At 40.7% G+C, this 20,156-nt stretch overlaps 1 protein-coding gene across 4 annotated transcripts in view; it reads right to left on the bottom strand.

Moving 5' to 3' along the window:
• tbc1d22a (TBC1 domain family, member 22a) overlaps positions 1–20,156 on the bottom strand; it is a 153,935-nt gene that overhangs the window by 58,237 nt on the left and 75,542 nt on the right. For all 4 annotated transcript variants that reach the window (XM_044108834.1, XM_044108833.1, XM_044108832.1 and 1 more), the window contains exon 10: positions 5,270–5,376. In XM_044108834.1, the coding sequence (XP_043964769.1) occupies positions 5,270–5,376 (107 nt within the window). The remainder of the gene's footprint in view (positions 1–5,269; positions 5,377–20,156) is intronic.

Here is a 20,156-nt window from a genome sequence, read left to right as displayed (position 1 = left end):
TTAAATCGCGCTTCTTCAATAATCAGGAGAAGAACACAGATCAGGTGGGGAACTTGCCTGAGAATTTATCTGGTTCAGCTATATATATGTCTACTTGTCTGCATCTAAAGTCTCCATGGTAACTAGCTTCACCAGAGAGCAATGGGTGGTATTACTTTCCACAACTTCTACAGGTTTTAATTGAGATGTTCACCACAGAATCAGGATATTTGATGTGTTAATTCATGATGTAGTCGTTGGTTGCAGATTAACTCAGACAGCCAAAATTATTCATAACCCGGGCAAACTACGGTTAAAAGTTCTCTTCAACATGTTTCTTCCAACTGGAAGTCATTTTAACCCTTTGGGTCAGCCTGCCGGACAACAAAGCTTATACTAATTTCCATTGCAAAACTAGAGCAAAACGGCACAATGGCTGACTTTCAAACCTTTGCGTAGTTAGATAAGATATGTTTGACATATAAGTGTAGGCTAATTACCGATCTCCCAAAATTAAGGAAATTGGGGTGGATTCAATGGTGCATCCCTAATTTTCATGTGTTTAAAAAGTTCCAGTTAAAGTGTGAAAGTAAATTCAGTTTAGAATCTGTGGCAGGACTTGAATTTGGAAAAGCTGTAAGAGGTAACAGGATGATAAAGAGGCTCAATTTCCCTGTAGCAGGAGTAGTTGCTGTGGAAGTCATTCTCAAGGTTATAGGTTAAAAAAAACAAGTGGCTGCATGAAGCAATTGCTAATTTCTCTCTTCTCTCTAATAAACTTTTATATGTTATTCTACTTTATAGACTTGAGAGAGGAAACATAAAATGTATGCCATTCCCAAATTACAGCCTGATAGAAAAGCTTCCTTGTACTTTCAGAGCAATAACAGCATACTGAGAAGTAGAATCCCCAAACCGCTGGGACTGACAAGAAAAAAAAAAAAAAAAATTAAGGTACTACTTCCATTTGTCAGGATTACTGTTGAAATATAATAACTTTAGATCCCAGGGCGAGATTACATTTCTCAAAGTTAGGGTCCAGGCCTGCAAAAAATACATTTAAGAGCCCCCTTCGTAAAGGGCACCTCTGCAGAATTAGCATAAAAGACAGGTTTTCCTGGCTTTTGAAAACAGAGATCCCCTTGGGGTTAAAGTAGGAGGAAAAATGGACTTCTCAAAAGATTTTGACTTCGTTTTCTAGTCCGAGAGAGGGACTAAAGCTCATTGGCTGCGTGTGAAAAGAACAGATCAAGTGGATCAAGTGTCAAAAACTTAGTCTAAAATGTGATATGAGGAAACTTTCTTTCTTTTCTTTTCTGCAAACACATAAAAAATTTTAATCTCTGATTAACAAAAACAGATTTTAATCAACAACACACATTTATGACAGCTTCATTGAATTTTTTTCCCCCCGCCAGGGTTTTTTTTTTTGTGGGCTCTAGTGTCCCTTATTCTAAAGTAGGCTGACAGGAAAGGGAGAAGGAGAAGGGGGAAGACATGCGGCAAACGTCGGCCGGGTCCGGGAATTAAACCTGCGACCGCCGCGTCGAGGACTGAAGGCCTCCAAATGTGGGTCGCGCTACCCCCTACGCCATCACAGCACGCCAAGCTTCATTGAAATTTTATGAAACAATTTACACGGAACCACTTTGACAAGTTAAATTAGCGAAGTTAGCCGGAGGCGCCGTCCACGCTACCAGACTAATTGGCTAAAGAAAAGCCCGGGCCAGCATGACGGTCAGCTTAAAGATTTATCCAAAACAGGCAAATGCATTAATCAAAGAAAACTCATCTTCATTTTTCACTGCAGCATTTGAAGGCGGCTTTTGGCAGATCGTGCCTTCCTTAAAAGCACTTTAACGGGTCACATGACTGGATGGCATTAATAAGCAATGCTCCATTTGAATGTTTGTAGCGCAATACTTTACAGCAATGTTGCAAATGGTCTGTGTGCCATTTTTGTGCTGACGCACTCCCTTCGCTTGTCCGTTTGAAGGTGAAAAGTCCCGCAGTGTCAGACAAACGTTCATCTTACATGAAACCCTCTCCCACTGTCCACTAGGAGGCGTGTGTGTATGTGTGTGTGTGTGTGTGGAGGAGCCAAGACGATTTTCCACACGGTTCACATTTAGAACCGTTTTGCATCTCTATGAAAGCCGGCATGTTTATCTCTTTATAAAGTCTCCAGTTAGTCTAATTTGTCAACACAGAAAACAGAACTGCTTGAATCTTTCAGTCCAGCATGCTCTTTAGAGGAAATGGGGGTGGGCGGGGTGTTGGAGGCTGAGGTGAGGAAGAGGGGGTCGATGCTGCCAATTAAAGCGGCAGCTCATTAAAGAGGCTGCTTAAGTGAATTGACAGCCAAAATGCTCCCTTTTAGGTAAAAGAGAAGCTTAGCAGCAAGGAACTAAAGCCAGTACTAATGGATAATTTACTGTAATGAAGAAAGGAGGAAAAAACTAAAGGCTAGCAAGTCGAGCCACTCACACACTGTGGCTGGTGTGGAGACGTTTTAACCGGCTTTGTTCTGCAAGCAAATTCATTTTAGAAATGAGAACATTTACCTGCCTTGAAAAGCACACGCTATTTTTAAGCTGCTTGTTTTCCCCGCAACGTTTTGTAACTGGGCAACCACAAATTGAACTGTGCTTTGTTGGGATTTTATGTGATAAATAGCAGCAAATTGGAAGCAGTGGAAGGAGGATGATATGTGGTTTTCAAACATTTTAGCATATCTGAAAAGTGTGGCGTGCACTTGAATAAAGCCCCGATTTACTCTGATGACCCTAAGTTTAAAAAAAAATTGCAAAAACAAAACCACAAAAATTTAATCGGACCTTTTTTAATTGTAATGTTTTATCAAAAACAGATCTAACCTGTTTTTCCATCAGTATTATGACATATGAGTGAGAATAAAATTGAAATGTTATTCTCTGTGCTCATTTAGGTAACTAAAATAAGAAGGTATGAGGCAGCATTTATGCTAAACTAACGAACTAATTATTGAAGAGTGAATAAAAGTAAAAAAAATTAAAGGTCTGGGTGGAACTGAATAAACACTGAAGTGTTTCTTGGTCCCTGCATTATCATTTGTTCACAAATATTCGCCAACAAACCCCTGAAGATTATACAGCACACAACAATTTACTCATTTCATTTATGGATGTCACCAAAAAAACAAAAAGAAAGAAGGGTTCTGAATACAAATGCACACCACACATTTCAGATTTTTAATTTGTGAAAAACATTTTACGACCATGTTTCTCCTCTGCTTTCTAGCCAGGCGCCGACCCAGCCGCCCTCGCCGCCTCAGTTTACTGCAACAGCATAACAGTGGATGTGGGAGGGGCTGCAGTCGAGGTCGGAGCAAGGATCACCAACTAATTACAGCGCTCAGGCACCAACCCTCGGTCAGATTGTTTAGAAAGCATTAGGTGTGGAAACACGGGGCCTCCCTGGTGCATTGCACATAATTAGTCCGGAGCCAAGGTCACACACAGACACAAGCACGGGGACGCGCCGCCGCCACACGCATGCAAGAAGCACACACTGTATCCTCCTTCTCTCTTCCTTCCACTACAGCTCTCCTTCTGCTGCATCTTGCTCTCTCAGGGGGCAACAAGGCACAGCGTCTATTAATTTCCTGAATGAATAGCCTAGCAACTGGTTAACGGTTATTTAAGGATGCTCACATTTTATGCAGAACACAAGGTCTGGCCTATTAATTACCTTTAGCGCGGGGCCGGGGCGAAAATTTTTCAGTGGCGCAAATACAATACATCCATTACGGCGACATAAACAAAGAGAAACGGTCAAGAAAGGCAGAGTTCTTAACCTCTGATTTATGGAAGCTCTGCTAAAATGTCGTCAGTTCCCAACACCGTTAGTAAAATTCAAAAATCTGAAACAAAATTAAGGAGCGGAAGCCAAAGACGTGTGAGAAATAAAGCCAGAACAGAGGGTGCTAAGTAGCAGCGGTGCAGCTGACTCCACCATCAGCTCAGTCGGGCCCCGTTTGGAATTGACAGATGGCTGGACCGTGACCGCTGAGAGCCGGGGTCGATGGAGAGGAGCTGGTGGCCAAAAAGCGTCAGGATGAAAACACGAAACCAAATCAAGTTTGCAATCAAAGGCTTTCGAGACGCTTTCGGTGAATCCGAGCCAGGCGCGTTTCTGAAACGCACACGCCGTGCGCAGCGTACACACAAAGAGGTCCGTGTGGGTTTCTACCAGTCGAGACTGTGTTAAGTTGCTGCAAACAAGCAACTTTCACATGGACACAAAATCAAAGTGAAGGCAAACTTGTTGGTTTAACAACCTATCAGCCAAAGCTGCAGCTCAGATGGTCACTACAACAGATACCAAACTGTTTGCAAGCTTCTTTGTTTCTCCTGACGAGCTTTGATACGATTCAGGGCAAAATATTCATTCTACTTAAGTTTAATGAAACTTAATGAAAACATCAGACGTGGCATTAAATGTTGTCACAAATAATCTGAAAATTGTAGAAAAAAAAAGTTATTCAGTCACTTTAGGTCCAACTCCCTTGTTGGTGAAATGTTTTATACAAATAAACTTGACTGACCTAAAGCTAAAAAAAATTGTTTAAATCAAATATGTCCTATAAGCAGATATTGAAAAAAGAAAGCTGCTTTTATTCTTGTAGCTTTAGAGAATCTAAACAAATTTAGCTTTAACTGAACCAAGGGCAAAAACGGCTCTTAGGGATGGAAAGGCTGCCGATCAATATCTCAACCTCTGAATATCTCATAGAGCACTGCTATTACTAATACAAGAGGAGGAAGTAAATGCAAACTGCTGGTGGCAAAATATTGTTGAAAAAAAAAAAAAAAGTCTCAAGAAGTCCTATTTGTGATTTGCCAAAAGCAATGTAATGGCAGAAAACCAAAGCTTTATATTACTCTAGGACTAAAAAGCATGGTGGTGGCAGAATCATGCTGTGGAGATGCTATTCTACAGGAAAGACATACAAAATAACTCAACCGTTATAAATAAACGTCATAAAAGAAAGACGGTGCCTCTAAACATACAACCAGAGCTGCAATGGAATGGTTTAGAATGGCCCAGTCAAAGCCCAGGCACAAATTAATTGAAAATCTAAAGAAGAAGAATGAGCGGAAATTTCTGAATTTGGAAGTGTGAACACATTTTAATCTGGGCTTTAAAGTCAACTCAAACAAAAGGGATTTTTTTTATATGTACACATACATACTGCTTTCATCGTTTAATCACACACACACCCCCCCACACACACACACACGCTTTTTACCTGGATGCCGTCGAGCAGTTTGCTCATGCACCAGAAGCTGTCAGCCTCAATGTTCCTCAGAGCCTCTTCCTGGAGACTGGACACGTCAAAGTTTTCCACTTCCTCCTCTGGAGAAGAGAAAATGAGAGCAGCAACAGAAGATGAGGAAGGAGCTCTGCAAGGAGCAAAACAGACGGGCTCTAAAAGAGAAAAGCCAGCAAAAGGGGAAAGTGGAGAGAAAGTGAAGAGAAAGGCAGTAAATGACAGAAAAGGTACAAAGAAAAATGCGTTCTGCTAACAGTTTTGGAGAAAAGCTGAGCTGTAGCTAGCTTTTAAAAGCAAAAGTTCAACCTTTTCCATTTGTGTATGTGAACATTTAGAAAATGTCAGAATAAAGTGTACATTTCCCTTTCGAGTGAGGGAATGTACTTAACATTTCATAGGGTAAACAATCGAGATGTTCAAAGTTTGGTTCATTATTTACAGCTCTAGTAATCTCCTCCTTCCCCCCCCCCCCCCATCTGCTACTCATGATCCCACAGTTCTAACTTCGTGCTTTAATGTTTAATTTGGATCTCGGTGGAGTCTAATGGCGATGCAAAGCCGGGTTTCAAACGCCCCTGCCGCCACCGCCGCCGGAACAAAAGAAAAGCGCTTGAAAGCGGCAAGGAAGCCGAGTCCTCTCCGGTGGGTGACTTCGACGACGGGTGTCATCAGATGTCATTAACGGCAGCAGTGTGTGACGGACTGCAGGGGCTCTGACGGGCTTCTGACAAGCCACTGACAGCCAGTGGAGAGAAGATGGGACGAGGCTGATTAACAGTGATCCGGAGAGGGGAGGAACCGGAGGTGGTATCTGGGGGGGGAGCAAAGTGCTCCATGTGTTATTTTTGTGTGTGTGTGTGGTTGTACAGTATAGGCTAAAAATAAAAAATAATTAAAAAATGGGGGAAGTTGTTATGTAGTTAGGTGAGCTTATGTATTTTCCAACAGACACTTGAGTACAATTGGAAGACCTGGCAGCTCTGCTTGGTATCCTTGGCAACCCTTGTGGTACGCTGTCAAGGTTGTAATGAGCATGCTCAATCAGACAGACGGACGGAGGGTCGAAAAGCTGCCAGAGCGCCAAAGCTACAAACCAATAGCGCCAGCCTTTTAGGAGAGTGTGTCGTGTGTGTATGCGAGAACTTTCCTCACATTTCTCTTGCTTTAATGTAATTCGGTGGGGATTTCATGCGACTGACCAACACAAAGTAGCGAAAATATATGAAGTGGAAGGAAAAAAAAAAATCATACATGATTTGAAAAACATTGAACACCTCAAGCCCTTTGCCCTCCACTGTAAACATGAACCACAACCTGTATCATAAACGGCATTAAACATTACAATTGCGATGTGATTCATGCAGAAATGGATACAAGATGACAAAATATGCACAGAGAGAACAGTTTCTGCTTCTCATTTCCCTTTTCATTCCATCAAAGTGGTAAGGATCAGAAAAACTCGATGGAGGGAAAAAAAAAAATCTAATTTTGCTCACCTATCACGCTGATCTTTAATACAGCAAACCGATGTGGTCGGAGGCTGCATTGTGATTAGATGTCAGTATTGTTCGCAGGAATTGAAGGAAATAAAAAGCCAGAAGATGTGATTCGTCAGCAAGTGACAATGTTTTTTGAAGACACAGCTGCTTTTTGCTTCTTTTTTTTTTTTTTTTTTTTTTGCAGAAGTTTAATCTCAAAACAACCTTACTTTCAAAATGAGATCTAAAAAGTAAAAGGTGTGAATGAAAACTAAGCCAGAAAAAAACAAAAGTCAAAGACAATGACTGAGATCTAAACCTGGAGCTGGAGCAGCTGTCTGAACAGCACAGAAACAAAAAGCCTCCATCTGACCAATCTGGCCTCAATCCTCAATTTAAAAGCCCGTCTTTAGTGATCCAAAAGACAATGACGCTACATTAATATGGGACTCTCTGTGGTACGCAGCAACACCCTGAGCTCCATTGACGGCATTAAATCTGCAGTTGAAAAGATTAATTGCGAACAGACTGACTGGCAATTCGAGTGGTGTCATTGCTGATTAACAGGGCGGTGAGAGAGAGCCACTGCTCCGGCGTTTTGGGAGACCCTGAGAGTCCCTGAGTCTCAAATCAGTCTTTGTCGTGCCTACGGCCTCGCTGTCGGGCAGCTTCCCAAACCCGGGCCTTGACTCGGGAGCAGATTAGAAGGGACGGCTTCCAAGTGTCCGGTGGTTGCTCTGGAATTAGGCGCAGCTCATCACAATAACAAGGACACACAAGAGGAAGGACTTTAGAGGAAGAGAGGCGGTGGAACGAGAGCGGCTGCACTCCGGACGGCCTGGCTTGGATCACAGGGCAACACTGCCCCCTGTGACTGTGGAGGGAACTGAAACCCGGCGGCAGCATCCAGATGAAAATGGATCATTGCTTCAAAGCTGGGCTGTTGAGTCATTTTCAATGCTTGATAGCTCTCTTTGAACACTACTTTATGGTGAAACAATGGGTAATCTTCACACTAGCACAAGGCTGTTATCATGAATAATAAAAAAAAAACTAAAAGGAAATAAAGAAAGTAACATTTAGCGAACTTTGACACTCTGCAACACAAGGGTTCCTACAGTTTTCATGAAGGAAATACAGACTTCTTTAAACTGAATCTGGAATCTGTGAAAACAAGAACAACGGAAGGAAAGTGGACTGACGCAGGAAAGGAAAGACAGGCAATTTGTAAAAAAGGGAAAAAGGGAATAAAATAGGACAGTACGTAGGTGAGAAACAAGGAAGAAGTGGGAGGAGTAACATGAAAAGAAAAGACAGGAGGAAGAATGGTAGAAAGAATTTGAGGAGTGCACAAGGGAGGAAGTCAAAACGTAAAAAACAGAAGGAACCACACCAGGAACAAAAGACAGGAAAAGAAAAAAACTCAAGTAAAGAAATAAGGAATGACAAGTGAATATAGAAGAAAGCCCAAAAAAGATAAACGTGAAGGGAGAAAAGAGTACAACAGTACAGTACACTTAGATAATGGGAAAAGGGATGAAATCTTGAATTTGTCCATATTCTTTGTCATGCTTAACCAGACCAGTAAAATAGTGAAACCTCATTCCACCCAATTCCAGACAACATAGGAAACCCTGATAACAACCAACCTTCCATCAAAAGAAGGAACTAATTAATTTCAAGGGACCCCGGCCCCCAGCAGAAACTCCAACAAGACATTCTCTTGGTGATTATTTCTGGTGGTCTGCCCTTGCAGTAAAAGAACCAGCTGACAATACATGTCTGGGATGCCATCTCTCAGGGAATGCTTAGCAAATGAGCCGGGAGGGATTTATTTTTTTATTTTTATTATTTTTTGGCAGTTCAAGCCCGAATGAGCTTCACATCACGAGGACGGGAGTTTCGGCAGCTTGAGTTGCGTGAGATGTGGCTCCTTAATTATCCCCAGCCAAATAATGCACTGCCGATCCTCTGAGGCAGACTGCGACGTCTCGAGAGAGCAGACACCAGCGTACATCTTGGTAGAGGGGATAAGAACTTGTTTGGCACAGGCCGCAGACTTCTGAGTTGAGGCAAGAAGCATTCACTGCTCACGATGAAAACTGGGGAGGGAAACGCTTGTTTGTTTTGAAAAGCCTTAAAGTGAAACGGTTGTTATGGAAATGTGGTCACCGGAAGATGCCACTCTTTGGGATTTGGGCTTCCTTTTCTTTTACTTCCCTTCCGTCTTCCCCATTGTGCACGGTCCACAAACTTTGACTCTCATCCAGCTCCGCTTGTCAGAGTTCCAATTGTTTTAAACTTTAATTAATGCTCTGGTTGTAGAAAAGGCACGGGTTGGTTACTACGTATTTAAAAAGTTACAGTTTTAAAATCCACAAAGAAAACAAACATTATACCTTTCTTATGGCTTAAAATCCATTTAATGAGATGCCAGCTAAAGTGCTGAAGCATTCAGCCATTTTTATGTTTGTTTTTTTTTAGAAGATCTCAGACACTTGAGTTTGCATTGGCTTGAAAAAGAAAAACTCAGTACTGTGGTCGGATTATTTAAAATGAAAACAGTTACCTGAAATACTTTTCTTTTTTTGGATGTTGTAGTCACCCTGCACTGTGGTTATGTGTTAATTTACCTATAAAGCAGGTAACCGAGGTCTGATAAGTGAGGATGGTGAACAATCCTTGTGAGGAAAGTCCACTTGTGGGATCTTCAAATCAAGTTCTTGAGGACCAGCATCTTGTAACGTTTAGAGGCGTCCCTGATTCACCACACCTGAGGAAAAAAGACTAGTTCACCTCCTGAGTATCCGCTCAAGTTCTCCAGAGTCCTTCTACCATCGACATTATTTGATCATGGTGTGTTGAAGTGGAGACGCACCTAAAGATTGTGGGAAACTGGATCTTGAGGCCTGGGTATGAAGACCTCTGATCGACTTAGACCTAACTAAGCAAGAAGCTTGTGATTACCAGGCTTCAACTGGACCCAAGTAAGAGCTGGCCAACACTCACTAAGGTCAAGTTATTTTAGAATTAATGGCACAGTCTAATCAAACAAATGTACCAAAATCACTACATCAAACGACTGCTGAATGTTACGTCATCCCTTTCTTGAACGTTTTAGAAAAGCAGTTTTCTTTTTCTTAATGCCATTTCCTGACTTTTGTTTTTCCCCCCTCACAACTAAAAAAGTGCACTTATGGCCTGAATTTTTAACTTTTGCAACTCCAAAAATGTTTGTATTTCAAAACTTTTGAACTACTTGATGCTAATAACTGTAAAAGTTCCACTTATATCTTCTAAACATTGGAGTGCAATCCTTCAAATCTTCATTATTTCTCTCTTTTTTTCCCCAAACTAATCCCCCCGACCCAATTCTCCATTCTTGTTCTCTCCACCTCTCGGCCATTTGACATCTCCTCTGTTGCCAGTCTGCCCTGCCAAGCTGTTCTCCACATTCTCTTCCTCACCTCTCTTCCTACTGGCCACAGAGCCAGCTTCCTGCCAGGCCCCAGGCCTCATTTCCTGTTTGTCCTGGCGCAGGGGACAACTTGTCCAAAGGGACCAACTGCTTGGTCGCAGCCAGCTGTGAGTACTTGGCACAGCTTGGCTTGCAGAGCTGGGTTGCACCTCCTGAGACCCACAGACAGACACACATGCGTGGATACACACGGCACACACACCCGTGCCAAGCGCTGCCATCTGCCCTTTTACAACTACAGGGGCCACAAGGTAACGTGATGTAAGATGATGAACGAGCTAGTTTGGTCTGATGTAATCATAAAGTGCGCGTGGCGAGCGTGTGACAGCTCGACAGCGCGCAAAGTCAACAACCGGCGATAAAAATAAATATATAAAAGACACGCCCCGGGTCTGACAACCGTCTGTTGGTTCGGATTAATCGGGAGCAAACCTGAGCTGCCAACTTCCGAGGAGAGATGGTAGCCGATCAGCTCTAATGCGCAATAATGCAGTCATCAGTTTGAATTATGGCACCGATTCTGGTTAAATCTAATGATTCTAATGGCCTACAGTTCAGGTGCTAAATCCAAACATGACACAGTCTGGCAGAACGACACCCAGCTGACACAGCCGAGGGCACGACACTTTAAAAGAAAAGGAAAAATATGTAAAAAAAATGACGACGACACGCGTTAGCTCCCGGGGAAATCTGTAATACTTCAAACGTCTGCGAGTTCAGGCGGCGGCGACAAAATGTGATTTCCACTCGCTGGCACAATTAGCCTGATAACACCGTTACCTCGTTAATGAGAAGTGAACATTTTCTAGAGAGGTGCCACTTATACTGTTGGATAATTAAGAACAGAGTCAACATGGCAAAGCTGATGACACAGACACAGCGAGGGAACACACACGTTCAGAAAATCACAAGAGATGAGAACCAGTTCATAGTAGTGTGTGACACGAGGTGCAAAGATATGAAAATAGACACCTGGAGGTGAGAGAAAACATAATTGTTTTCTTTCCCTGGCCCTAGTAGATTATTTGACAGAGCAATCTTCATTCGTGATTGAAACTCGTGTTCCATCAATGCTGGTGGCAATAACGTTGTGCACGTTACAAGGCGATAGGCATCTTTCAGCAATCTTTAAGGGGAACCTAAAAGTCTAAAAGTAGTAAAGAGGGTTGACCTCAACCTGCTACATACACCTCTTAGATACCAAGCACAAAGGCAGCTCCCTCACAGTTGATTTATGACGTCTTAAAATCGATTTAAAGACAAAAAAGAATCAAATGGCTGAAGACGCCCAACACCAATCTAGTGTGAATTTCCCTTCAAACGTGAAGTTCTTTCCGATTGGGTCATGCACTCAGGAAAACTGGTCCACCTGCATATAGGATAGCAAAACAACACACAGTTTAATGCATCATCAATGCAATGAGTTGTGGATAGAATTGGAGAAATGGGTCTTGGTTTGGTTTAGCTCCTGGAAGCAGGTAAACTTTGAGGAACCATGAAAGGACTGCGTTGTCCATTCGTTTTCCTTGGCTGTGATTGGCTGTACCCCAAGAGTGGAAATAAAGACGACCATGGGTGATAATTAGATCAGGTGCATTTTAATGCATATTAAGGTGTAACTGGCGTTTGATGTGAAAAATGTTGTAATTATTTTTAGAGGAGATTTATTGTATGAGTATTTCTGGTATGTGCAGGTTAATACCTCTGTAATAGAGGTTACTTTAAACGAATGTTCATTGATGAGGGGTCAAATTCTTGCATTTCATAAGAACTAAATGGCTGAAATAAAGTTCAGCATTTTTAGAGTGTAATACATCACTAAATTTCTTTTTATGAGGAAAAAGCACTATTCCGGTTTATCCAAATACTTTACTAGACATGTAAAAATGGAAGGTAGAGGGGATAAAGTGGCAATGGAGGGATGAACCAGGGGTGGGAATTTATCGTATTGTGTATCATTTATTGTGATAAATTTAATTTTTTAAGAATCGTTGTCACAATAAATTCCAACTAAAATTGTTTAAAACCCAACAGGATTGCACTTTTTGTCAGGATTGATAGTTTTACTACTTTATGCACCGTCAGTTCAATAAAAGCATGAATAAATAATACATTCGAAAATAAAGTTACCATGAGCAGATCAGTGATACAAATCACACTTCTTTATGTAACCCGTGTCCTAATGAAGCACATTACAAACAGGAACATTTTTCAAGAGCATTATTTGTGCTTGTGGGGCTACTGTCGCTGTGACACACAGTCACAATCCTACAGTTGCCTAAAAAAAAGTAGCAATAAATAGTCCTCCTCACTTTTATTGTCATCACAGTAGTACTGCAAAAATACTCGTACAAAACCAAGTCCATATCGTCCACCGCTAGTACGAACCGACTGAACAGGTGACACATCGTACAGGCAGCGCTCTGGATCAACCCTGCTGAGTTCAGCTTCGCCGTCAATTATTAAAGGTCTAATGTGAACTGGACAGCGGTGTCAGCTGAGGATGTATGAACAGTCAGAGGCAGTTTAGAGACGCTTATCTCTGCGTAGGTAATGTGAGAGCAGGGAAAGCGGAACGGAGTCCAAAAGAACAGCTGCCTCACACACCTCAGTGGTCCTTCGTAGGAAATTTAGGATGCACCAGAGTGAGCTCGAAAAGACAAAAGGGATGTTTAACGTGACATAATAGCCCAGCGCACTGCAGCGGCTGTGGAAAACTAAAGGCTTTAACCGGCCATCTGAAGGCAGCCTACTTCATTCAAACTGCAAGTACACACACACACACACACACAAAAAAATTATCAAATGTCTTTATTTGATAGAGCTTTGAAAAAACCTGTCCACTTAAGAGCCATGCTTTCAGCGCTGAATGAAAACGTCGACCTTCAGCCTCGGCAATGATAAGAAGCACTTCAGGCCGCTAAAATAAAAAAATAAAATAAAATAATAATAATGCCAGCAATGTTCCAATTCCCCTCCTATCTACTCTATAAGCAGTGTGTCCATACATCATCCCCCCGTGTCCCGAAGCTGTTTGTTAGATAACGTAACTCCTTGACATCGAATGGAATGCAGCTATTAATACCGTATCAGCCCGTGAGCAGACACAAAACGAAACCTCGAGGGAAGACGGGAAAGCTCAACGGCCCTAATTTCTAGCGTGTCTGCGTCTCGATGTTTCGTCCTTTGACGTCGTGCAAAGGGTCCCATCACAAGTTCATTTGTAAAACACAGACGACTATGAAAGAGCGAGTCCATGCCAGCACAGCTAGTGACATAATCTACTTTTGCGCAACCACGGCGATGGCAGAGTCACACAAACTGCTGGGGCATTGGGTTTGTTTTTTTTTTGTTTTTTTGTTTTTTTAAAGACAAGTGTTTTCTCCCTCACAGCAGCCAAATTCCAGAGCGCTAACACAGGAAGAAGAAAGAGAGCGATCGATATTACAAATCATAGCTGGAGCAAAAGATTTGTTCCTGGTGGGTCTTGTAATTGATAACCACTGAAAGAGCTCGCAAACATGACAGCAATCCTAAAGCTATTTTTCACCAAGAGGGAGGGAGGTAAAAGTCAAGTTTGCTGAAAAGCTTAAGCCACTGGGTTTTCTAAATGGAGGAATAAGGGGCTCCAGCTTGTCATTTATAATATGGATATTTGGGCTGTTGGGCGTTCGTATATGAAATTGTAATTAATCTGTAAGACGGTGCTTGTTAGTTCCTGAAAAGGAAAGAGAAAACTCTGGATAAAGCATTCCTGAGGTTTGACTTTACAAGTCTGGAGGCGACGAGATTGTAATTTGACGCTCTATGCAAAGAAACCTCAAATTTTGCACCGGTTTTTTGCTGATTATGGAAATTTCTGGAAGAGTCCTGGAAGAAAAGAACAAAACTGTTCTGTTTTTCTTGAGATCGTAATGCTGGTGCTTATATACGGTGCAAAACATAAGGGGGGTTAGGTAATAAGGAGGCATTATTAGCGGCACCGTTTGTTTTTAGGAATGTCTGCGTCGCTGCACATTAAAACGTAATTATGTTTTCCCACGCGAGTGCGTGTCCGCGCACACGGTCCTGACGCAATCAAAATACAAACAAACAACAACAACAACAAAAAATGCCACATGCACTAACCGGGAGGCGGCGAGGTGAGACCGGCGATTCAATTGCCTCCAATTGCATCAGGTCAAGCGGAACGCGTCTCGCTGGTGACAGAATGATAAAACTATTTTTTTTTTCCCTGCGATCACGCGACTGACATGACAAAAAAAAAAAAAAAAAAAAAAAAAAACATGAAAGGATCTGAGGCCTCTCGCTGCAGAGAGTTTCAATTCACGGCTTTTTATAGTCAAGTAATTAAGTTAATCTAAAAATATTCAATAACCTCTGCGATTATTCATAGAGGATAAATCATTTTTTGACAGAACTATTTCTCGGGATCATTTAGGGGCTTCATTGCTTTTTAACTTGAGTGATGAGAGAATCTTTGGAAACACTAAGATATTAAGATTAGGCCGGATGTGGATGAAAGCACGGCCACTGTTGATTTTAAGCCACTGCTGAGCATTGACAACCATGTGTCATTGCACAGACGCCACCACATTGTCGCACGTCTTTTTAAACCAAAAATTTTTTTTTTAAATCTCTCAGATACTAAACCTGTAACAGTATAATCTGATGAGGAATTCAACATTTTCTTCATTAAATTTTTTTTAGCCATTTCTCCATCTCGCTTTTCATCTCGAGGTAAATTGTCTTTGGCGTCATGCTGTCCTCTTCATCACGCAACAGTCCAGCCTTTCAAAACCCGTTGGTGAAAATCCACCATTGTCTTAGACTCAGTGTTCAAAGTGTACGAAAAAAGTAGTGGCTCACACTCCAAAAATTACGGTAATTACGTGGGGATTCAAACGTTTGTTTGCGACGCATTTCCAACAACACGGGTCGATAAAAGGCTTTTACAAAAAGAGTAACAACAAACTAGTGTTATAGTTTTGTGCTCCGGAACTTGATGCAAGTATTATTGATGTTATCTTTAACATCAATAATGTTAATGTACAAATTAACATTATTGATGTTATCTTTAACATCAATAATGTTAATGTACAAATTAACATTCTATGGCAACACTTTATTTGAAGGGGTGTGCATAAGACTGATATTTCAGTGCCATAAATATGATACAACACCTATTATGATCATGAATGTTTATGACTATTGTTATGAACTTGTCATTTGGTAAATAATGACACTTTTACTGCAAAGTTAGAGTAAATGTTACATTAAAAGTTTATTAAAATCCCCAACTTTGCATTATTCTGTAAATAATGACAATTTTAATGCAAAGTTGACAGTTTTAATGCAACTTTTAGTACAACTTTGCATTAAAAGTGTCATTATTTACCGAGTGATACTTCATGACAGCAGTCATAACCATTCATAAAGTTTGCTTCATGTTCATTACATAAGTTATGTCATGTTTATGGCAGCGTCATGTTAGTCTTATGCACACCCTTCAAATAAAGTGTGACCCATTCTGCCCATCATCACCTTCCTAAAACAATGGTCCAAGTCACTTTTTGTCAAAAATTATTTTGGTAAAAAAGGTATCAACATTCCAAATTCATCATGAGGCAAAGTTATGTTATATTCAGCCATCTGTTTAAGCCAATTGGAGCTAAATAAGTCATAAAAAATATGCAATAAATAACAAAAAAGCATTCCATTTTACTCTATTGTTATTCATTTATGAAACATATTATTCATAGATGGGGGGGGAAAGCAAAGTTCAAAAAGAATCAACTCATCCATGAAATGTAATGTCCAAGACAGACGCAGAGCGGAGAACTATTTCTCCCAGGGAGATGAGAACAACCTTCTTTGAACTAAACAAATGGAAATGAAATATTTCTACCGTGTCTTATAATGGCTTCTACCACTGTTCGAATTTACAGAGAAGCCGCCGCGCGTTACCTCTTTAAGGTGACGGAGGCAGAGAGTAAACGTAAAGTGGCAGCCATCAAAATGTCAAAGAACATATTTCGAGGGAGCGAAAAGTTTATCCAGTGAAAAGCCGGAGGGAGATAGACACGGAGGGTCGCAACCACAGCGTTGATTTAATTTCTGCCAGTCGAATGCTATTACTTACCCCAGAAACATGGTGATTGTGTTTGAATCCGAACAGAGGAGTGGGGCATTTCTCGAGCCAATAAAGGAGACAAAAAGAGACACGGTCAGAGAAAATTGAAGAACAAATCTTTTACTGTCTTTGGGAAAATAATGCCTACACCTCATCGATAATCTAGCCCAATGATTAAAGTTGCAGTAGTAGAATTAGAGAAAGCATAAGCGGATGGGGAACAAAGCAGAAAGGAACAGTGTTCCTGCTGGATGTCAGCAGCTGAGCAATCGCTAAGCAGCTCATTACAGCTAATAACAGACGCTAATCAGAAGGAGATTCAGAGCAGAGGACTTGACCCTCAGAGGCCAAAGCATAGGGACGGTGGGGGAAAGAAGCCAATTGGAGTAAACCACCAACTGGCAAAATCCAGTTCGATAAAAATTATTGATCTATAGACTATCAAGCTCAGATGGACACAAAATAAAGCAGGGGGGAGAATTAAACGGAAGAGACAGAAATAAGTGGAAACACCACGTGGAGAATTGGAAGGAATTACTTCAACTGCATATTTCATAAAAACAGACTTCTTAGTTTTCTGCACCAACCGTCTGATAACATACCCGAATCCTTTCTCCTATGGATGCAGAAAAGGCCTTTTGAAAATAGAACAGAACATTTTTTTTTTTCCCGCGTTGGAAAAATGTGATTTTGGTTTGAATGTTATTTCATCAATTAAGTACTAATTGCTAGCTCTGTTGCCTCAGCTTGCACTACAATTTGAAAATCAAAACCCTTCCATCTCTAAGCACACCTCAAGGCTGTCCTGTTAGCCTGCCGCTAATCAACCAAGTTAAACTTCACACACAATTAATGCGTTCGGCAAGGTCAAACAGAGCATCACGTTTGGCATTATGCTGATGACTTTGTACTTTTTTTTATTACAAATATCCATATTTCTCAACAATGGATTGTTTTACTTTACTTACTTTTCAGGTTTTATTCTGCTTTTATTTCCATTTTTCTTCTGAATGAAGAACTTACTTGGAATTGCAATAACAGGAAACTATAAATATTAGCTTAAAGTTGTTATTTTATTTAATTAATCTAACAACGGTCCCCTCTAATCACCTCCTTGGCAAGCATGAGTGGGCATTTATCATATTTATCATTTATCGTGATCAGATATTTGATCTATCGTCGTCACGATACATTTCAATTCAGTGTTTAAAAAACAATTTCCGTTTTGTCACAATTGTTATTTTTACTATTTTTCTCCACTCTTCGTTCAATGAGGGTATCAATAAATATCAATACAATTGAAAATAAGTTTAAATGGAGTTACTGTGTGCAGTTTAGTGCTAGACAATCGTATTGCAAATGATTTTCAAGAGCAGTCTTTGTGTTTATAATATAATAATTGATACGTCATGCAGCCACATCTTCACAGTTAACCAAAAGAAAAAAGTAAATAGTTCTGATAATGTCGTGATAAAACTTGTGGTTCATACTGCCCATCCCTATTTGTTCAGTCGAAATGAACTCTTTCCCCATCACTTCTATATTTACTTTGATCATCATTTGTTATTTAAACAACGCCTCAAAGCATCTAACATAAAATCAAATGAAGGTTGATCTAAGCTTTTGTTACAGGACACCAGTCTCCATACAAAAGCTGTTCCTGCAACTTCACATGTAAAAATCTATGTAAACACCAAAAAGCACATCATTCCACAAGAAAACCCCAAAGAAGTCTTCTTTCAACCAAATCATCGAGACAAGGCAGACGTCTGTAGATAAGACATCGCCATCTGTCCATCTCCTGTATGTTTGCACTCGTGGCGGCTCGCCTCGTGAGTCCGTGCCCTGTGTTTGTGTGTGGTGTTACAACCCTGCAGGCATTTCATCACAGCTGACTGACAGCATGTTTCCATCTCCCTTGCTTTTGTCCCTGGGTGCTCCACCTTCCTAGCCAGTCTGTCTGCAACACCACACACACACACACGCACACGCACGCACACACACACCCAAGCAAACGCCGCAAAGACTCAAAAAGAACCAGCTCGAACCAGTGTATTTGTGCAATCAGCAACATATTACCATTTAAAAGAGATTTCCTGTTGAGCTCTCCCGGTTCTGAAGGATTGCGCATCGTGTGGTCCTCTATTATAATGTTCCTTGTTCGAATGGCCTACATGAACAGTCTGTTTATCTTACTTAGATTATTTATACCAACCTATTTTCTGCCAATAACGCCATGCACAGCCCCAACAAAAGGGAGCGCGCTGATTGATTTCAGTAATCTGGCGAATACTGCAGCCTGTTGGCGCAGCAGCGTGATGCACAATAATGTTCGAACATTCAGGATATTCTGCCATCACATTTCTGGCGTCTCCTACATTTCAACCAACTGTTTTAGAGGAATTTTATGCAAGCTGCAAAACCTATTTAGTGGCTGTGCAGAGGGTACTAAATTTTTTCCATTTTTTTTTCTTTCTTATTTTTTTGTCAAAGGAAAACAAAATGCTCACGACAGAAAGCTGACTGAAACGTGGCCTGCATAAATCTCAGCGATGCATTTGGCAGACACCAGTTGCTACACTTAAGCAAGCGATAAAAAACATATTGTGGAGGAACGCAACAGTGTGTGGCATTTGGTTTTTTTTTTTTAAAGCTTCAAGTATCTTCTTGAGTTACAAAAACAAAGAGCTTCCATCTAGCGATAAAATTTTAAAAACCTGGATTGAAAGCCCCAGAAAAGCAGGCCACTTTCTACCACTGCACTACCTGCAGTCCCCCAACAATCACAACTCCAAATTATTCCTAATTATTAGTCGGGCTGCCTCGACATCTTATCCGACATTTTCTGCTTTTGACTTGCTGTCTCTTCATTGCCCTTACTTTAGTAATCCCAAATGCCATTTAGAGGTTAGCGTCTTATTCAGCAGCAATAGAAAGCACATAAAAAACTATATATATATATATATATATATATATATATATATATCGAGAACACTCCGCATTAGCTCATCTTTTCACTGAGAATGGCTGCTTTTGCAAAACACAGCATGGAAAAGGCAAGTCTGGTTCAAAAAGAACTAAGACGCATCATTTCAAAATAAATCACAAATTGTCCATGATATTCATAAACTAGACAAGTCCCTTGATATTAAACGTTGCTTTGATTCCTTCCTTTATGTTCTTAAGGTAATGCTGAAAAATAGTGCAACCAAACTCTGTGGTATGTCAAATTTGCTGCATCTAACGATTAGTTTGGTAATTGATTAATCAGTTATTCTGATGATTAATCAATTAATCCAATAAATATAAATATGGCAGATATTTTTTTTATGTATTTAACCACTTATGCCTTTTTTGGAACCCTATAAGAAACACATTAAATAAACAATTTCATTCTGTTTCTAAGCAAGATTTTTATTTTTTTTTGCTTTTAGTAAATCTCAACCAGGTGAAGCAAAAACTGTAAAACATATTTACAGAAAAAGGTGGCCTTTTTTCCTCTTAAATACAGAATGTATACTTTTCTTGTACAGTTTTTTTTTTCTTCCTGAGCAAATGTTTTTCATTTGAGTCTGAATACTCCAGATAACGATGAATCGATTACTAAATTAGTTGACGATTATCTCAACAACCGATTAATCGCTATTAACCGTCCCAGGCCTACGGTTAATCTCCGTTTGGCCCAGAGCTAATTGCAGAAATCCTAATGAAACCCCAGGACTGAAAAGCCGTAGCTCTCTCTCTCTGTTTCTCTGTTATGACACGAGCATCTTC

This window comes from Gambusia affinis, linkage group LG23 (assembly GCF_019740435.1).
Source record: "Gambusia affinis linkage group LG23, SWU_Gaff_1.0, whole genome shotgun sequence".
Taxonomy (NCBI): domain Eukaryota; kingdom Metazoa; phylum Chordata; class Actinopteri; order Cyprinodontiformes; family Poeciliidae; genus Gambusia; species Gambusia affinis.
Note: the sequence above shows the minus strand (reverse complement) of the source record. Positions and strands in the feature narration are given on the sequence as shown.